The sequence below is a fragment of the Ornithorhynchus anatinus genome, chromosome X3, assembly GCF_004115215.2.
Source record: "Ornithorhynchus anatinus isolate Pmale09 chromosome X3, mOrnAna1.pri.v4, whole genome shotgun sequence".
NCBI lineage: Eukaryota > Metazoa > Chordata > Mammalia > Monotremata > Ornithorhynchidae > Ornithorhynchus > Ornithorhynchus anatinus.
This window is the reverse complement of record NC_041751.1, coordinates 12,481,646-12,496,933: the sequence shown is the minus strand read 5'-3', so window position 1 is coordinate 12,496,933 and position 15,288 is coordinate 12,481,646. Positions and strand designations below refer to the sequence as shown.

At 39.4% G+C, this 15,288-nt stretch overlaps 1 protein-coding gene across 1 annotated transcript in view; it reads left to right on the top strand.

Annotated features, from left to right (window-relative positions):
• The window catches only part of MYO10 (myosin X), a 170,288-nt gene that overhangs the window by 47,712 nt on the left and 107,288 nt on the right, over positions 1–15,288 (top strand). The window contains exon 2 of the mRNA XM_007655516.4: positions 1,860–1,958. Coding sequence (XP_007653706.1) covers positions 1,860–1,958 — 99 coding nt within the window. The remainder of the gene's footprint in view (positions 1–1,859; positions 1,959–15,288) is intronic.

Below are 15,288 nucleotides of genomic sequence, written 5' to 3'. Positions count from 1 at the left end.
ATGCCATCAGAGAACACTTAGTAAACACTTGTTGCCCAACTCACCTCAGCAAAAGGTGGCATTTTTAATTACAGGTGCCACCTTTTTTATTTGAGGGCAGGGACAAAAAGAAGACTGAGTGGCTTTTTTTTTTTTGTTGGCAGTGGAGGAGAAGGAGGAATGAGGGATTTTGAGGGGACAGACTTCAAAGAGTTGGCAAGCCAGAAAGCCACCATTTTGGTTCTTTCAGCCTTGTTTGGGAACTCTGAGTTTTTGTCAAATCCTGGAATGATTGGGGCTGGTTGTTGAACCCAGAGAACAGGGTTGGGGTGACATCCCTATCACCCCCAAGGAGGCGATTGATGCCTATTTCTTAAATTATTGAAGCAGTGGTAACCACCAAAAGTGAAAGATAAAATTAAACTGATTAACTTTTCCTACAGGCTAAATAATTATCCATGGGGTGCAGAAACATGCCAGGTTAAAATATATATTTTGTGCATTGTTTTTCCAATAAATGGCCTTTTCAGGAAATCCCTTTCCTCAATACATGACTAGATTCACAATCTAAAAGTGTCAGCCACTTTTCTTCCATGTAAGTGACAATGTAAGGTGGGGGTTATTTGGAGGTTGTTGATATGTACTTTTAATAAATAAACGTGTGTGATTAAAATAATGAATTTTTGCTAATTTTCTTCCTTGGAACACTTTTACACTCTGTCTCTTGATCATATTAGATATTTTTAAAATGTTTTACCATTTTTCTTTGCTGCTCATCTGAAAAAACTGGTCAGGTTGGCCTTGCTATGACTTTAGAGATAAGGAAATTGAATTGTGCTTTTGTAAACTAATGTAGAAGCTTTGATTCTCAAGAGAAGTGTTTTGACTAACCTCTGATTGGACTTAATAGTGGATCCTGCAGATGCAAGGGAGTGAAACTGTCTGTGGTTTTCAAAACACTTGCTACATCTTGTTCTACTGTGTGGAACATTTCCTATATTTAAAAAGAAATTGAAAAAAATCTTAAATATTCCCTGAAAAGTGTGTTTTAAATGGTGACTTGGCTATATTGCCTTGGATGAGATCCTTTGCCGAATCTGATTTGCATATTGTGCATAAGTAAAGGGATCAAAACTATAAGTGCCAGCTTCTTATTTTGAGTCCAGAGGCAAAATGGTGGGGGCTCTGAGGAGGGAAGCAAATGGGATGGGTTTGGGTGAAATGGTCAAAAGGCTTTGTAGAACACATGGGTCAGGAACCCCTCATCTGGGAGTTTTCTTTTGGGGAATTCTCAGGATGCATCAGAAACCTTAGGTGAGCAAAGCTAAAGGGCTATGCCCCCAAATCATCTGGGGAACAAAATCACCCGCTATACCTCTCTATCCCAAAACCCTTGAAGGCAGTGACTCTATACCATGTGTGCCATGAAAATGATACCCTGGATTGAGACTGGAGGATGTGTTTCATCAGCAAGTGGTATTTATTGAGCACTTGCTGTGTACAGAACACTATACTAAATGCTTGGGAGAGTACAAAATGGAAAAGTAGGTGTAGACAATCCCTGCCCCATGCTTGCTCCCAAATTACCTTCGATTGTGAGCTGCCCCCTCGCCTAAGGGATGATGAACGCGTTCAATTTCCATCTGTGTATTCTCTTCCAATGCTTAGTATAGTGCTCTGCATACAGTGCTTCAAAAATGCTGCTGCTGCTGCTTCTACTACTGCGTAAGGGCAAGTCTCGGTTAAGTATTTTGAACAATACTATTTATTGGTATGGGGGACTGGGGTTTTGACAACTCAGCTCTTTTGGAGGACAAGTTTGTTTTAAATCTCCAGGCCACCACATGCCCAAAGCTTAACTCTGTTTATTTTGTTTTTAGGGTACACGGGTCTGGTTGAAAGAAAATGGGCAGCACTTCCCAAGTACTGTCAATTCCTGTGCAGAGGGAGTGGTTGTCTTCAGGACAGATTATGGTCAGGTAAGAAGATTTGAAATACTTTTCACTTGAACAGTGGATTGTAATGACATTTCTTTTAAAGCACAGCAGAAACTTTCTATTTTAGGTTTTTGGAAACTTATTTGTCTACTGCTTCATTGAAATATTAAAAAGGGATGGGGGTCTGTCACTCATGTACATGAGAAACAGGTAAGAATTCTCCCTGGCATGGAAATCAAGAGTTGCAAGCAATACAGTAGAACCATGTGCAATATTGTGGTATATGAACCTTATATAACACAGGATGTGTGAAACCATGTTATGAATCAGTAGGGATTTGGAATTTAGTTCCTGGTTTTCCGATTGTGAGCTCATTGTGGGTAGAGAATATGTCTGTTGTTATATCGTACTCTTCCAAGTGCTTAGTAGAGTGCTTTGTACACAGCGCTCAATAAATGATTGCATGAATGATTTCTTTATCAATTTTCGTAACATTTTGACTGGGAATTAAGAATAGTGCATGATTTAAATGGATAGTATTATTCAATATCAATTATTGTAGCTTTGGATTTGCTTCTGGGTCTATATTTCTTCCTCTTTCTGAATGCCTCTTTTTCCAGATATGAGCTTAAATCACTGTTGTGGTTACTCTTCTCCATTTCTCCTATGGTCTTTTAACTTTTGAGCTGGATTTTGCAGAAATGAGAAATGTCTGTCTGGGTGCGTGTCAGTCTTGGTGTACATGTCTCTCTTCCTCTTCCCCACATACCCCCTCCCATTTGCCAGCTTTGTCCTGTTCCTGGAAGGGAGAAGTATGGAGCAACCATCTTCATGATGTCAGCTGTCCTAGAGGACCAACATAGAATCGAATTTTGTCCAGAGGGATGGTCATCTCCCAAACGAATCAATCAATTGTATTTATTGAGCGCTTACTGTGTGCAGCACAATGTACTAAGTGCTGGGAAAGTACAATGCAACAGAACTAGTAGATAAGTTCCATGACCACAAGCAGTTTACAGGCTAGAAACCTAAGCTCAGTCTGAGACTAGCTGTCTGGTTAATTATCAACAGATTTTTTTTTCATTTTATGCTTACGGCCCCTATATCTAATATCGAAAATACCCAAAAAGAAAATATAAGGAATGTATTTGTGAAGTAGGTCTTGTAATTACATGAGCATTTGGGAGAGCAGCTTAAAAGACTCTAAGCTCCCTCTTGACTGTAAACTCTTTATGCGCAGAGGATGTCTGTTTACTGTTGTACTCTCCCATGCGCTTAGTACAGTGTTCTGCATGCAGTAAGCACTCAATAAATACAATTAAATGAATGAACTATGAAAAACCTGTTTTTCACACTCTTAGTCAGCATGCAGTCTTTTAAGAGGAAGTGAATATTGTTTTCAGTGCATTTATGTGCCAGAAATAGGAATCCTAGAAAATGGTTACCTGGAGTGTAATGTAGTGCAGTGGACTGGTTTTCTTAGCCTAAGTAGCCAGTGATTAATTTACTACCAGTGCTTTTCTTTTAATGATATTTAAGCACTTACCATGTGCCAGACACTGTACTAAGCACCGTGATAGATGCAAGATAATCAGGTTGGAGAGTCCATGTCCTACATGGGGCTCACAGTCTTAGCCCCCATATTACAGGTGAGGTAACCAAAATTATAGGAAAGTGACTTGCTCAGGGTCACATAGAAGATCCTCTGACTCCCGGGCCCAGGCTCTTTCCACTAAGACATGCTGCTTCTCATGACAGAGTAGTGGTTGAGGTCTATTTGGTTAATAATTGCTGTGGTTGATCTGGTAACCCCTGAAATGCTTCTTGTCTATTCCTGTTCTATTCCCTCCCTAGACTGTGAGCTTGCTGTGGGCAGGGAATGGGTCTGTCTGTTGTACTGTATTCTCCCAAGCATTTAATACAGTACTTTGCACACACCAAGCTCTCAGTAAATACGATTGAGTGAATGAACATTGAAAGTACCGGCTCCAACACTCCTTCCGTTCTGAAGGGGGTGTAAGCCAAGCTCCTCGGCGGACGGTGAGACTTGGCTGTCTTGCAGAGCTGAGTTTACAAATCACACAGAGAGAGTTGCTCCCCTTTCTGCCAGCTGCCGTGCAAAGAACTAGTTGCAGAGCAAAATCTGTGATGGAGAGCAGGCTCAGAGTGGGCTGCAAGGGGAGGAGCAGCTGACTTTTCTGTGCGAACTGCAGCAGTGCTGGCACTCTGATTCAGCATACGGCAAGGGTTCCTTGCTTGACCATTTAACAGGAGAGCCAAAGGACAAGTTTTAAAATCCATTTGTCAGGCTGTGCTTTGAGAAATAAATAACTGAGAATTCAAGGGAAGAAAGCAGTAATGTTCTGGAGCCCACAATATTGATGTTCTACCCAAGTGGGAAATCATCCATTAAGAAGATAAAGCAATGTTTCTGACATATTTGGTTTGTTTTTTCTGAAGAGGGATCTAGACATAACACTCACTTTTGCCCTTATGTTTGAGTATTCATTCAGTCGTATTTTTTTGAGCACTTACTGTGTGCAGAGCACTGAACTAAGCTCTTGGAAAGTACAATGCAGACATTTTGCAGACACATTTTCAGACTGTGCCTTTAGATGAATGTTTAACTGACCATTCCAACTTCTACAGCACTGCTTCCGTATTCTGCTAGAGGAATTTTTTCTGCTAAATGAAGGGAACAAGAAATTTTACTATCTTCAGCAAGCCCCAAATGGTACAAGCTGAGCTGATTGCCATTAACGTGACTATATAATATGTGACACTGAAATCAGGGTATGTCTTAATTTCCAATTCATTTACCTAACAGGAAAAAAATTGTCAAAATATATACTAAATGGAAGCGGCTGAATAATCTCCTTCAAAATATGTGTTCTTTCACAAAACAGATGGCAAGAATACATTTAAAGATCTTGTCAATCCAAATACCTTTCCTCGAATTAGACATCACAAAACAATTAGTCACAGTATAGCATAGTATCTGGAAACAGTACCTAGCCTCAGTTTTGAATGCGAGGCCTTTGAAAATTAGTTGGTTTGCTACAAAGATATTTTTTCCTAAACTGTGGAAAAACAACTGGGGCATTTATGCACAGCATTGTATGTTTTGGATTCATTTTCTTTAATGGTAATTGTTAAGCACTTAAGGTGTGTCAACCACTGTTGTAAGTATTAGGGTACAAACAAATTAAGCAGGTTGGACAAAGTCCATGTCCCATATGGGGTTCTCAATCTATGTAGGAGGGAGAATGCATATTGAATCCCTATTTTACAGATGAGGGAACTGAGGCATAGAAAGTGTGACTTGCCCAAGGTCAAACAGCAATCCAGTGGTCTATCAGGATTAGAACCCAGATCCTCCAATTCCCAGGCCTCTGCTTTTTTCAATAGACCACACTACTTCCATTGCATTCAGTTTTCTGTTTCCCAAAGAGGTATACTACCTTGCATTTTTCTTTCAATCTACAGAATGGGGAAGTAACCTGCGGTGAGTATATTCAACAGATTGCAACAGTTCTTACTCTGTGAATTCATTTTTTTTAAACTCAGAAAAATGCATCAGTGGGCCTCTTAAAGACCAGAAGAGTGATAGGATATAATAGTGCTGTAATCATTGTAAAATGCCTGAAAATTAATGTAATTAAATAATATTCTGCATTTGGCACTTAGCATTAGAGGTTCCAAATATGGTGGGGGGGGGGGGAGGTTTCCCCCCAGGAAATATGGATTCTAGCTATCCAAACACTTTATAAGGTCAAATGTTATCTTGCATACTGACATTGAGCTGTGCTGACTGTGGACTGAGGATAGTTTATCAGCCAACTAAAAAATTTCATTGCAGTATTACAGGAAGATTAGGTTTTTAGAAGAGGCAGACAAGAGAACAAAGGAAGAAAATTAATCAGATGCCAAGAGGTGTGTAAGTCTCCTGGAATGATCCTCTGTTCAGAAATGTCTCCATCTTTATAGTTGATGTCAAAGTTCACCGTATTTTGCTGCAAGCATCTGCTGCAGCTTAATAAACGGAGCTGATGACAGATGTTAACTGGATAAAGTCAAGAGACTTACAATAGGCTAGACCATATGGTGTCCACTCTTTCTGGCTATTGAAGCTAAGGACCCCGTGGGGAACGGGGTCTTATTCTTCAAGACTGGCTATGTTACATGGGAGCAAAGGTCACAGACAAGGGCAGGAGTGTGGTAATCCTGGGGCAGGTTGGACAGGGTAAATCTGATCAGAGATGTTTGCTAGACTACCGTATTCCAGACCTGCAATAGTCTTATCGACAGTTATTCCACAAGGGAAACTCAGGAGTACTTTGCTGTGAAGAAGCAGATAATCATCTCATCTTTGGGAGGGTTTAGGTGAACACCAGCCAGGAATACTAAGGGCCTAGATAACTCAGAACCTCTCTTTCCAATGAGTCCATGGAGCCATTCCTGTAATATACGAAGAAGAACCTTTCAGAATGTTCATAGTGTTTCCTAATGTAGCATGGCGCATTGAGGGTATTGACCCTTCCTCCCCATTTCAGGGAGCACCCAGGCATTTTATCAAGAGAAGCTTGTTGGTGTTTGGTGTGTGTGGGGGACCGGGGGGGGGGGGGTGTCACTATTCCAGCCATATTTAGGAATAAGTAAGGGTTTAGCTGAAAGGAAATTAGCCCCTTTTAAATAATTGTCCTTGCCTGCAATGCAGCTTCTTCAGTGTCTGACATGAGCTGGTCCCAAAGACTTTAATGAATTAGCCCAAAAGTCAGGCCAGTATAAACATAGGAGGGCAGGATTAGCTTCTTGGGGAAGGTTGGATTTAACCTGACGAATTATGAAATCTGGGGCACTTTTATTTAGTACAAACTTGGATTGCTTTATGGGTAAGACAGAGACTACTGTAGATACTTGCAGGGTTTTAGAATTCAAACCTGGCCGTGTGTTCCAGATACATACTTTAAGTTCTTACAGAGAAGTAAACTGCTCAGTTTGTGTGAGAAAGTTAAGAGGCAAATAAACTGTGTAGTGGGGGTGAGAGGTGTATACAGTATCACTTTAGTATGTAAGCTGCAGGAGTTGGAAAATAAGCAGGGTTAAATTTGTAAACACAACTGAGGTCTTTCTTTTGGCTTACAAAGTGTTCATCTGAAACCAATAATTAAAGGATATTTGTAACCTAGAATTGGTTACAATTCTCCCAGTGTTATATTGCACTCTAGTAATTAGTTATAGGCACTTGGGGAGGAATATGTATTCATTGTGCATACCCTGCATGAATGCAGTTAACAGCCCCCAGGGGTCTGAAAGAAGTAATGAAACTCCCAAGGGGCTACATCTTGAGGCACTAGGAGAAGTCAGCTCTATATTTTAGTTTTTTTCATCAGCTATCACTTTCCACATACCAAACTGAAGTATATTTGAAGCCACATTCTAGATTCACATGGAGTCTTTATAGTAGATCTTGTTTTCAATTTGAATTTTATCTCAGTGGTATTCAGCAAAACCGTATCCTGTTTTCCCTTCGAGACACAACATGGAGTAGTATCACCTAATAGCATTATTCATTCAATCGTATTTATTAAGTGCTTACTGTGTGCAGAGCACTGTAGTAAGTGCTTGGAGTGTACAATTTGGGGATAGATAGGGACAATCCCTGCCCAACAATGGACTCACAGTCTTAAAGGGGGAAACAGACAACAAAACAAGTAGTCAGGCATCAATACCATCAAAATAAATAGAATCATAGATATATACATTTCCTAGTAGCATTACCTTAAATTCAGAAAGTACCTGTCATTTCACATCTCGCCAGGTGCTCGCCGCCTGAAATTCTCTGCAGGAAAGTTGCAAAGACAGTTTTATTCCATACAAGTAATCAGTCTTGGAAAAGACCTTCTTGATGGAGGAAAGAAAAAAAATTGCACCACAGTGCTCTTTAATTATAGCAAGGGTTTCTGACACCTTGAAAGTTGAACCTAAACTTTAGGCTTAAAGTTAACTAGCATTCAGTAAAAATACTTCATGCCATCCTACTTCCACCTTTGTCTGTTATTGTTATTGGAATAAACGCTGGAACTAGGATGGCCGAGCAGTAATTGGGGAATTCATACTCTTAAGGGTTTAAACATGTTTAAAGATGTAAGCAACCAGTTTCCCAAAATTGATGAAACCAAGGAAATCTTACGTATTTAAGTCGTGATATCTGTCGGCCATAGTTCCTTGCCATTTTCTCCCAGAATACTTTGACACTGGCTATAGCAAAGCTGTACAAAGAATATAGTGTTCTCTATCTTATATAATTTTTTGCATGTAGACTATTTCTGGTTGAATGCCATGCATATGTGTACCCAAAATTTTGTAAAAGTAGACTATGCAGTTGTGAGAAATTAGTACTACATTGTATTTCTTCCTTTCAAATCTACTTATTGTCAGACACATTCATCCAATTCTTTCACATCAATTAATTCTTATCATTAATCTTTTATATCTAAATACTTTATTTTTATATTTGACCATTGAGATGGGGGAGACCTTGTGTAAGAATGTATAAATTTGCAATACTGATTGATGAGACTTTCCATCTTATTGCTGTTACATAGTTCAAAGTTAATTCATTTTTTTGGTTATAGATCATTTAATTCCTAAGTTCTCTAAAAGCATTCCAATTATCTTCTATAAAACCCTGGTCTAATATTACTACTAAGATCAGACATGGCTGAACAAAGAGTTAAGATGTCAGTCTTCTCTGTTACTGTGTGTAAAGACAAATCTAAACCATCTGTGCTTATTGAGCTTTTATTATGTTTGTATTAAAGAAAGGAAAACGCTATTGTTTTCAAATTGAAACAAATGTTACAGACTGCCATTTTAATTTCTTTAAGTATGACTTGGAACCCCTTTTGACTGAGAACAATGTTGATAAAGTTTCAAACCATATTTTAGGGGAAAACCACCTCAGTATATGGTTGGTCAAATTTTCTAGTCCAAATATTTAGGTTATGAGCACTTGTGAATTTGAATGTATGGCTGAATTTTCAAATTGTGTTTCAGCGTGTTCAGTGTCTAATCCCAAGAAGCATCTAGGATTGCAGAATTAATGTATAGTTGTCCATAAATTAAATTAGAGAAGCAGCATGGCTCAGTGGAAAGAGCACGGGCTGGAGAGTCAGAGATCATGGGCTCAAATCCCGGCTCTGCCGCTTATCAGCTGTGTGACTTTGGGCAAGTCACTTAACTTCTCTGGGATTCAGTTACCTTGTCTGGAAAATGGGGATGAAGACTGTGAGCTCCACGTGGGACAACCTGATCACCTTATATCCTCCCTAGTGCTTAGAACAGTGCTTTGTATATAGTAAGCGCTTAAATGCCATCATCATCATAAATATCATAGGCAAGTAGTATTTTGTAACATGGATGATGGATCTTCCTTCATTTAATAACATTGTCTTTAAGGGGTTAAAATGCAATTTCTTAAAATGTGGCACATTTATTTTTAATCAACCTCAAAAATGACCTGTTAGGACATGGAAGGTGTAATTATTCTTGCTCAGTGGAAGCCGTACAGACAATGTTCTGTGAGCTTTCTGATTGCAGCAGCTAATCAGTAACATTTTAACCAGTAGTTTGTATTGAACATCTGCTGTGTCCAGAACACTGTACTAAGTGCTTGGAAGAGTAGAATAGAGTTGTACAATAGAGTTAGTAGACATAATCCGTATCCTCAAAAACTTACGGTCTAGCAGAAATGTGTATTTTTATTGTGTGGAAGGAATAGACCTTAATGGCACCTCTTTCCAAATGCTGGTGTTAATTCAACTAAGAGTTGCTGGGTTCTCGATAGAAGTAGTTTCAAAGAAAGCTTCATTGTCACTGTGTTGGGTTAGCCTTTAAACATTGAGGAAAAATGAAACTTTGAGATAAATTGCTTATTGTCTCCCTTGCTTTTAAAATAAGCAGAATAGCACAGCTGCATTGTAATACAGACCCCTTTAATCCTGTCCTGATCAACCAAATTCAGCTGTAGCCCCAGGGAGAGAGTCCACTTAAAATTCCACCCGATGGGGCTATGTTGCTTTGCATTCTGCCTAGTCTGGTATCCTGTCCCATTAAATAAAGATCATTACCACCAATGTCCGTCTCCCTTTCTAGACTGTAAGCTCATGTGGGCAGGGAATGTGGGTATGAAATTGCAAATAAATGAACAAATGGCCTTCTGGAGAGCCATGGGTGAGGTACTCACTTTTTGTTATTAATTTCACAAAGCGAGGTTTTACAGTTTCTATCCCACTAGCTGGAATCTCCTTTGAACTATCAACTTTGGCTTCCCCTTAATGTCTAAGGACAAGGTGCCAGTATAGAGTTTTAGGCTATTCATAGAAGTCTTTTTTTTTTTCCTTCTCACTTCCCTTAAGCAAGGCATTTTACAGTGATATACTCCTTTGGGATAGGGAGTTGCCTTAGAATGTTAATGTGACAGGAAAAGACAAAGAAAAAAGATGGCTAAAAGATGGATATCTCTGTGAAAATTGACTGCCACCTTAAGTCCAACAGGTAGAGGTGTTCTTAAGGCTCTGGAAAGCATTGTGGAGAAGAAATGTAAGCTTAATTCTGCTGACTCCTGTGGTATTTAAAATCTATGGTGTTGTAATTAAATCCCCCATAATTTGTCATCTTGTTGAGTCTCTGCTTCACTTTGAAGGCTGATTTAGTTTTCAGTCCAGTGAGAAATTATGCTGTTAAACATTCCTCAGTAGCTGGTAACTGCAGCTGCATCCAAGATGTCAACATACCAAATGCATCAAGAGAAAGCAAACCTAGTTTTCCTCTATATTGACATCTACCTGAATTATATTTTGGAAAAACATTTTTGGTGACCATTTCTTCTCCTATTCCCCATGTTTAAATAACTTATTTTTGGTTTTTAGAATGAAGTGTATTTTGTGGAAAGTGTTTAGGGTGTAGCGTTGGTTTGGGTAGTGTAATTGTTTAGCCCAGTTTTTAGCCTAAACACAGCAAAAGTTTATTTTTTCAGTGAGAGCTGATTATCATCCAATTTCACAGTTGGGTCGTCAAATTGCATGGAAGGAAGTTAACACTCAAGGTCAGATGTTGAATCAGTGACTGGGTAATGATCAGAATTCAGAATCCTGATAGCTCAGTGCTGGCATCTGACAGCTTACTGGACCATACATCCTTTCCTTCCCAAATGATTGCCCAAACATCCAATTACCCTTAGGTATTTTTTTAATGATGTTTGTTGGATTCATTTACTTAATGTGTGATTAGATTGTGTCAGTTCTACCTGGTAAATTCAGTGCTTAGTTGGTGCCAGGGATTTTGTGGATATAAGTCACAACTCCCCTGGAAACTCTGGAATTGGCTGTTGGCAGCAGTTATGATACGTCCTCCTGGACCCAACAGATAGGCAATTCAGAGTCTCTCTAGCAGGTTCATTTATTCATTCATTCATTGTCATATTTACTGAGCGCTTACTGTGTGGAGAGCACTGTACTAAGCACTTGGAAGGTACAATTCAGCCATAAAGAGACAATCCCAGCCCACACTGGGCTTACAGTCTAGAAGGGGGAGACAGACATCAAAACAAGTAAACAGGCATCATATATATATATACATGTAAGTGCTTGGGGCAGAGAATGGGGAAGGGCAAAGGGAGCGAGTCGAGGTGACACAAAAGGGAGTGGGAGCTGAGGACAGGGGGCTTAGTCTGGGAAGGCCTCTTGGAGGAGATGAACCTTCAGTAGGACTTTGAAGGGTGGAAGAATGATTGGTGGATTTGTGGAGGGAGGGCGTTCCAGAGGTAGGACGTGGGCCAGTGGTCAATGGCGGAACAGGTGAAATTGAGGTACAATGAGAAGGTTATGTGGGCTGGGATGTAGAAGAGAAAGGAGGTGAAGCCAATAATGAGGTGTTTTGTCTGCTACGGAGGATGATAGGCCGTATAGTTTAAACCTTTTTCATTACAAAATAAGCACTGAGTATATCCTGTCATTTCTAAGGAAAAACGAATCTTTTCTTTGCTTTTTCATACATTAACTTTCTAGATTGACTCTTGTTGTGGTTGGTCTTAAAGTTAAAGAAGTCAAATAAAATATTTTATTGCTGTCCTCCATAGAATCACCACTGGTTTCACATCAATCGTTCAGTGAAATCGGCAGTGTTCAAGTGCCAGCTGCATGCAAGAACTAGGGAAAGTTCAATGAGGTAAAAGAATCTAGGAGTGGCCTTCCCTGTAAGCCCTGCTTTAAATCTTCTCCCACTCCTGTCAGCGTCACCTTGACATGGTCCCTTTATCCATCCCCCCTCCCAGCCTCACAGGCACTTTTGTACATATCTGTAATTTTATTTATTTATATTAATTTCTATCTCTCCTGATAGACTGTGAGTTCCTTGTGGATAAGGGATGTGTCTTTTATATTGCACTCTCCCAAGTGTTTAGTACAGTACCCTGCACATATGATGGACTGACTGATTACTTTGTAAACTATGTACTTTTTAATGTTAAATATTCAAATAGGCATATGCAAGTAAAAAGCTTTTGTAATCCAAGGGTTGAAAAAAGTAAGAAAAATTTTGATAGTGTGGCCTAGTTTTAAATTGCTTGTTTGACTTGGTTCTTGGTGAGGCCTCTGCTTAGGCATGCTAGTTGGATGCATGTGGAGGAAATATAAGCACTATGCATTTTTTTTTTGATGAGATGGAATATTATATGTGTGTCTTCTCAGAGAGTGTTTACCTTTATACTATAGTTTAGTGTTTTGGCATATGGCCCACAGAAACTATGTGGCATCAAAAAACCATGTGTGAACCCCACACAAGCATTCTCATTTAAATATAGGCAATAGGGAGTTTGGAATGCATCTCATTTCCCCCTCAAAATTATGGTATTTGTTAAGCACTTTCCTCATATATATATATATATATATATATATATATATATATATACTAGGTAGGTATGTGTGTGTATATAAATGTGCATATATATATATGCTAGGAACTAAGATACAAGGTTATTGTTGATGACGGTGGTATTTGTGTGCTTACTGTATAGCAAGCACTGTTCTAAGTACTGATGGAGATACAGTCAGATCACGAACAGTCTCTGTCCCACACCAGGTTTGCAGCCCGAGGAGGGAGAACAAGTATATAATCTCTTTTCTACAGGTGAAAAACAGAGGCCCCGGGCAATTGAGAAGCAGCGTGGCCTAGTGAATAGAGCACGGGCCTGGGAGTCAGTAGTACCTGCTCTCTAATCCCGGCTCTGCCATTTGCCTGCCGTGACCTTGGACCTGTCACTTAACTTCCCTCTGCCTCAGTTATTTTATCTGTAAAATGAGGATTGAATGTGAGATCCATGTGGGACATGCACTCTGTCCATCCCGATGAGCTTGTATCTACCCTGGAGCTTAGTACAATGTCTGGTGCATAGTAAGTGCTTAATAAATACCATTTAAAAAGTGACTTGCCCATGGTCACACAAAAGGCAAGGGGCAGAGCTGGGATTTGAAGGTAGGCCCCCTGATTCCAAGGTCTGAGGACTTTCCACTAGACTATGCTGCTTCTCAAGGTTATCAAATTAGAAGCAGTCCTGCCCTACATGGGGCTCACAATCTGTTTTATCCCCATTCTACAGATGAGGAAACTGAGGCCCAGAGAGGTTTGCTCTCTCAAACATGTTTGTACGCTTAGAACACTTTGCGAAAATGCAAGTTAAGGCAGAATCGAGTGTACTGAAGTGTCAGAAATTTTGAAAGAAAAGTTTTGGGAAAAATGGATTTATTTAGTACTTTGGGTGAGATATTGTTTCTGGCTTAGTTGCTGACTCACCAAGTTACTTGGAGCAAATCCTGTACCATATCCTTGCATGGCTTTCATCTCTAAGATGGGAAGAATAATCACATCATCCCTCTACCTCTCTGAGCCATTATGTAATTAAGTAATATCTGTTAACCACCCATGTAATTATATTTATTGGATTGCTTTTAATCTTCTCTTTAGGATTTTAATATACTGGCTTGACCATTGCAAGCTTGAACTCCAAGCACTTTAGTTCTATTTCTGGTTAACTTTTTAACCATTCTTCTCCCCTTGGCTCTTTTACCCTTTTTAAAACTCAATCTTTAAAACCATTCACTAAGAACTGAGGGTTTGACAAGCTCTAACTGAATCACAGTTAAGTAGCGCATAAGCTGCCAAAACATTACTTGCAGTTCATTTTCTGTAGGGGTTTCTTTTCAGACACAAATGTTCTTGGATCCATTTGGAGGGTAAGACAGGAAGTTGAAAGCAAAACATGCATTTATAAAAATTTAGGAAATATTGCCAATCCCTTAATAAATATACCATGAGAATGGAGGAAAAGGACTGTTACTCATCAGTCATTTGATGATATTTATTAAGTGTTTACTGTGTGTAAAGCAAGAGAAGCATCATGGCTTAGTGGAAAGAGCAGTGTTGCGACTCAGAGGACATGAGTTCTAATCCCATCTCCACCACTTGTCTACTGGGTGATCTTGGGCAAGTCACTTAACTTCTCTGTGCCTCAGTCACCTCATCTGTAAAATGGGGATTAAAAATGTGAGCCCCATATGGGACAACCTGATTACCCTATGTCTATCCCAGTGCTTAGAAAAGTGCTTGGCACATAGTTTAGCCCTTAACAGATACCATAATAAGTGCTTTGAAGTGTACATTGCAATAGAGGTGGTAGACATTCCCCTCCCATAATGAGCTACTTTTTACTTTTTTCTAGACAGTAGTAGCATTTTCCAAACGACTTCCTTTTGAAGGCAAGTATCCAATTTTGTGGGAGTTAAAGGTTACTTGAAGAAAAGATATACACTGTATATATGCATGTGTATATATTCATGTATACATATATAGTGCAGAGTATTGATTACATCCATATTTGCATGCATATCTACAGACTATCCTAAACTGTCTACCTTTCCTCCGAACAGAACAGTCACTGTCCAGAAACAAAAATCAGAAAGCTATTTATTTCTAAAAAGATGCCGGGTTGATTATGCTTGTTAGACAAGTCAAACTGGTAAGCCTCCTTCATCCAAAGTGTAGTTGATATTTAAATATTGACAGGGAAATGTGGCTGTAACCCTAGGTTACTAACCATCCATGCAAACTGTCAGGTCCTTGATAATAGTGCTACTCAGGCCTTTTGTTGAACATCTTTACATAAAGACTGCCTTTGTTAAACCGAAAGACTCCTCCACAATAGTGGGGAAATATTTCCAGCAAAGGTGGCTACTTCTTGCCCCACTTGCCTGGAGGAGTTTGGGGATAGAATGTAGTAATAATTAGAGCATTAATTAAGTGCTTAGTATGTGCT